At 49.7% G+C, this 5,607-nt stretch overlaps 1 protein-coding gene across 1 annotated transcript in view; it reads right to left on the bottom strand.

Annotated features, from left to right (window-relative positions):
• Positions 1-4,799, bottom strand: part of DNAJC3 (DnaJ (Hsp40) homolog, subfamily C, member 3) — a 78,736-nt gene extending 73,937 nt beyond the window's left edge. Inside the window, exon 1 of the mRNA XM_006831996.1 lies at positions 4,594-4,799. Coding sequence (XP_006832059.1) covers positions 4,594-4,675 — 82 coding nt within the window. The 5' untranslated portion in view covers positions 4,676-4,799. The remainder of the gene's footprint in view (positions 1-4,593) is intronic.
• Between the last annotated feature and the right edge of the window lie 808 nt (positions 4,800-5,607).

Here is a 5,607-nt window from a genome sequence, read left to right on the forward strand (position 1 = left end):
GTTGTTGTTGGCGGAGCTCTCTGCTATACGTCCACCCGATCCGCCATCTTGTTTGTTCTCTCTGGCTCATTTTTTCAGTAGTAAATTGCCAGGCTTTTCTTCTGTGGTGACTTGGAGTAGACTAGAGACTTCAACCTTCAGATTATCACAGAGCGTGTTAACCATCTGCACCACCCAGGGATTAAATTATGTGTGTGCTATGTACAGAGGCAACCTTACTTGCTGGAAGTGAAGAGGATTTAAAAACGTACAGATGAAGATCAAAGACAGCTTTCAGTAAAGATTGTACCTCAATGTGTTAAGAAACAAAAATCCTCGTCACTGGACCAATAATTAACATGATAAATAGAGAAATGACTGAAGTTGTCAAAGACTTCGTTTTACTTGAATCCTCAATCAAACTCATGGAAGCAGCAGTCAAATCAAACAAACATCTGTATTAGGCAAATCTATTACACAAGACCTCTTTAAAGCCTTAAAGAGCAAGGATGTCAGCTTGAGGACTAAGGTGTATCTGACCCAAGCCATGGGATTTTCAACAGGATTGTTGTTATTGTTAAGTGCCGTCATATCAGTTCTGACTCATAGCTACCCTGTATAGTGTTTCCAAGGAGCGACTGGTGAGTTTGAACTGCTGGCCCTATAGTTCAACCAACCTTTCCAGTGCTTTATCCCACAGTACCATATGTGAAATTTGGGCCATGAATAAAAGGAAGACCACAGAAGAATTGATGCGTTTGAGTTATAGTGTTGGAAAGAATATTGAAAGTACCATGCACTGCCTGAACAAATAAACCTGTGTTGGAACAAGTACAATCAGAATGTTCCTTAGAAGACAGGTTGACGAGACTCCGTCTTTCATACTTCAGACATTACTGGGGGTGGCGGTGGGGGTGGGGCAGTCCCTGGAGAAGGACATCATGCTTGGTAAAGTGGAAGGTCAGGGGAAAAGAGGTAAATTCCCCCCCACCCCCACCTCAACACACACACCAAGATGGAGTGGCACAGTGGCTGCAGCAACGGGCTCAAGCATAATCATTGTGAGGATAGTGCACGACCATACAATGCATAGGGTCACTATGAGCTGTAGCTGACTCAATAGCACCTAACAACAACAACGATGCCTTACACTACTCCACCAGCATCTCCAATGCCAACAGGGTTTAGTGGAGCTCCCAGACTAAGACAGACTCGGAACAAAGGATTGCTGGTTTGCTTTTGAAAATTACCCGATGAAAACCATAAGGGTCACCACAAAACACTGCCGGACTCACTTCCTTTGGACACAACATCAGAAGGGGGTAATGGCTAGAGGTGGGCATCATGTCTTGTGAGTACGGAGTAAGGGAGATGGACTGGTACAACAGTCACATGAACGCACATGCCAGTAATGAAAGTAGGATGCATGCGACCACACAACATTTCATTCTGTTGCACACAAGGTCACCACGAGCTGGAGTATACTCCACATCAGCTAACAATAACAACTGATTTATTGTACCAGTCGTTCTCAGTGTGTGGTCACCTGGGAACTTTCCAGAAATATAATATTCCAGGCATACTGATTCAGAAAAAATCTGGAGCCAAGCCAGTCCTCTGTTTTAAAAAGCAGTCCTCCATTCAGGATTCTAATGCACACTCGAGATTGAGAACCACCATGTGAAACGTGCCACGAAATTACCTACCTATCCATTACTGCGGAGAGCTAACAAAAATTGCTGGGTTTTCTCAGGTGCCACCACTTAGAAATCCTGGGGCTAACGTGTTGCTGCCAAGCACTTGGCTGACTCTACCAGTATCCAGTTTACATTATCTTTTCATTCCACGTTTCCACAAACTTTTTGAAGTCCCTTGGTACAAGATCAACTTTAGAGGCAAATAACGTGAGTGCAAATGCTGGCTCTTAGACTTAACAGCAGTGGGACTTTCATCAAGTCAATTAAACTCTTGGTGCCAGTGGGGTTTACCCTCAGCTCCTTCACAATGAACCGTTACATCGTTTTTTTCTTCCCAATCACCTATACAAAGTTCCTGCAGCTTGCCACAAGCAATGCTCCTAAAGCAGGTGGCACTCTAACAAATGCCACCAATGACTTTACAACACAAAAAAGCTCTCAAAAGATGTTGTCAATTGAATGGATTATATCACAAGAGGGAAATGAAAAGTTAAGAAACCTACAGAAGTCTAAAGAGATTAGCATTCTGAACGGTGGTCCACAAGCTATTGGAAAATGCAGTTATACAAATGTGTGCAACCTCTGCAAAACTAACAAAACTAGCCAACGTTCTTTCTCTTAAGTGGCCAAATTAAGTATCACCGGTGGTGAAACCAAACCCACTGGACATAAATGAGGGGGCCCTTGTGGCAGTGGCTAACCAACAGGTTTGGACCCACCAGGAGAAAGATGTGGCATTCTTCCTCCTGAAAAGATTAAACCCAAAACCCACTGCCATGGAGTCAATTCCAACTCTTAGCAACCTTACAGGACATAGTAGAACTTGCTCTTTAAGGGTTTCAAAGACTGTAATCTTCAAGAGGGCAGACAATCTTAAGTTTCTTCCATGGAGAGGCTGGTGGGTTTGAGCTCCCAGCTTTGCTGATAGCAGCCCAATGCTTTACCTGCTGCACCAGCTGAGTTGCTCTACTTAAAGAATGGCAGCCTTGAAAACCCTATAGGATGAACTCTATCCTATAGGGTCCCTATGAATCGGAATTGACTCCTTGACAACAGGTTTGATTTGGGGTGCTTAGACAATGTGGCACTGTGGGTTAATGTGCTGGACTGCAAAGTCGGTTTGAACTGCAAGGTTGGTAGTTCAACCTCACCAGCCTCTCCTCAGAAACCCTGTACAGGATAGGGTCCCTATGAGTCCGAACAGACTCAAAGGCATTTAACAATAACCACAACAGACATAAATGCTATAATAGGAACTAGGCAGGGGTGGGATCAATTCACATGTGACATGACCTACTTTAAAGCCATCCATATGGTTCAAACTCATTCCCCCAGGTTTCCTGGGGCAGCCTGTCTGTCCAATTTTCTGTCTCCTTGCTGTCAAACTACAAGTTCTGTGATTCTAAAAAATATGGTCACCAGGGAAACAACAAAAACTAACCATGACTGTGGATTCCCAAGTCCTAGCTGGTGTAGCACTGTGAGTTAATGCGCTGGACCGCAAAGCCGGTTTGAACCACAAGGCTGGCACTTCAAGCTCACGAGTCGAGTCGCTCCTTGGAACTCTTATACAGGGTCACTATGGGTCGGAACTGACTCGACCAACAACAATTATGGAGTCTTGGTGTGGCGCTGTAGGATAAGCACTGGACCAAAAGGTCGGTTCAATCGCAAGGTCAGTGGTTCAAACTCACCAGCCACTCCTTGGAAACCCTAAACAGGATCACTATGAGTAGCTACCACCATGAATAAGCCCGAAAAATTGGGAAATGTTAGCTTAAAAAAAAAAAAAAGAAAATTTGGAGATTTCAACATAAACAATTTCTAACTTCAGTTCCTCGCTCTGAGCCTGATACTAAAATACTTCATGTAACCTCCTTACTACTGGTACATTTTATGGGGGGCAATGAAATATTAAACTGTTTCATCTGACCTCGTTACTACTGCCCCTTTTTATTGCCGAGTGAAGGGGCAGTGAGAAGAGATCCCGGCCCGGGATACTCATTATGTTTTAATATTTCACACGCTAACCAAGCTAGGTGCATGAAAAGAGCACTTTCGGCTGTAATTCTTACTCTTCTGCTGACAACTATTGGGCAGTGGCTATGTGCCGTGGAGCCAATTCCAACTCATAGCAACAGGGTTTCCGAGGCTGTAAATCTTTACGGGAGCAGAAAGCCTCCTCTTTCTCCCGCGCAACAGCTGGTAGTTTTGAACTGCTGACCGTGAGATTATCAGCCCGGTTCGTAACCACTACGCTACCAGAGCTCCTTTGCTATTCGGTTAAAACGAGTCAATATTCCCACATGCACAGCTCAAGTGAAATGGAAGTAAAACTCTCTTTTTAAGAGGGTCTTACTTCCGAGAACTCGGGAAAGTAAAGACAGCCAGTGTTGGGAGTTGGGAGACCAGGAACTCGGGGCCTTGCCTGGGTTCCCACACCGGCAACACAGTGTCCAGCGATGAGCTGGTGGCTCACGGACAGGACAGTCGGTCAGGTCCCTTACGCCGCACCCGGCCGGATACACACCCCGGGAACTCCACAGCGAAAGCCACCTCCCCTTCTGGCCACCTTCACAGCCGCCTCCCAGCGCCCAACATGCTCACAGTGGACAAGCCAGTTCTACAGCGAGCCCCGGGCCGAGGGGCCAATGTCCGCAGTCTGCGCGCCCGGTGACCCCGCTCCGCACTCCGCACACGCGGCCCGCAGGTCCCTTCGCCTTCTCCACAAACACACCCGGAACCGAGCGCCGATCTCCGCTCCGAGGTAGGCTGAGGCCCAGGCCGCGCCGCCGGCTGGGCCCGCTCCCGCCTCACAGCCCGAACCGCACGGAGAATCGCAGCGGGCGCAGGCGGGGAGGCGCCGGAGGGCCTGGCCCGGGCGCCCGCTTCCCCGGCCAGGGCAAGGAGGACTCACCTTCGTATTGCAAGTCCACCAGCACAAGCAGGAAGGGGAACACCGAGCCCAGCCGGCTGGTCACAGAGCCGGGGGCCACCATGTCCGAGAAGGCGGGCGGTGTGGAGGAGGAATGGTGCCGGGCTGACTAGCTCCCGCCGGCGCCGAAGCTGCAGCGGTGCTCGCTCAGTGTTGCTAGCTCTCGGGCCTCGGCAGCTGCTGGCTCTAAGCAGAGACAGGCAGCGGTGGGCGGGGCCCGGCTGACGCAACGCCCCTGAGAGCCGCCGTCCAATCACCTTCTTTCATGGCGCTCTCCTACTGGGTGCACCTGGGTCGTGGTTCGCGCTCATAGGCTCAGCAGCCCGCCGCCCCGCCCCTTCTCTGATAGGATAACGTGGAAGCACGAGATGAGGCTGCGTCTGTGGACGGTGCTGCTGTCAGAGAGCACCAAACGGCCGCGGCGGACCGGAGGGCGGCAGCTGGGGAGTCCGCATGCGCAGGCCGAGGAACTCCTGTGGGCCGGTCCCAGCTCGCTGGGCTGGCGGAGGGGGCAGATTTCTACACTCTAGTTTTTCCGATGTGGTGCTTGGAAAGGAAAATGAAACCCCTGCATCCAGAATGACAAGACCAAGAGTGGCTCCAGGAACTCGGAAGCGAGTGTTAAAGCGTCTAGAATTGAGGGCTTTGCTACTTCTGACTGAAGGTTTTGGAGCAGACACGAACTGAACTTCAGGAGAAGCTGGGTGATCTGATGGATGCTGAAGCATTTCCGGCCCACCTAGAGAGAAGGAAGTGCGTTGTTGACCTAAGGCAGGTGAGTTGGAAGGACTTGGAATCGCGGTCCCACGCACGCCGCTCCGACTGCCACTGCAGAGCAGCGGGTCCAGAAAAGACCATTCTGAGGGTCCGTACAGAAGTCGGGGAGGCACTGCGGCTCTAGAGGACCCGGGACTGGACAGTGCAGCCAACTAACCTATGAAAAAGCGAGACCTGTAGGAACCGATCGATAGGGCGGCTTCTGTCCAGAGAAACTCA

Source organism: Chrysochloris asiatica, unplaced genomic scaffold, assembly GCF_000296735.1.
Source record: "Chrysochloris asiatica unplaced genomic scaffold, ChrAsi1.0 scaffold00005, whole genome shotgun sequence".
NCBI classification, from domain to species: Eukaryota; Metazoa; Chordata; class Mammalia; order Afrosoricida; family Chrysochloridae; genus Chrysochloris; species Chrysochloris asiatica.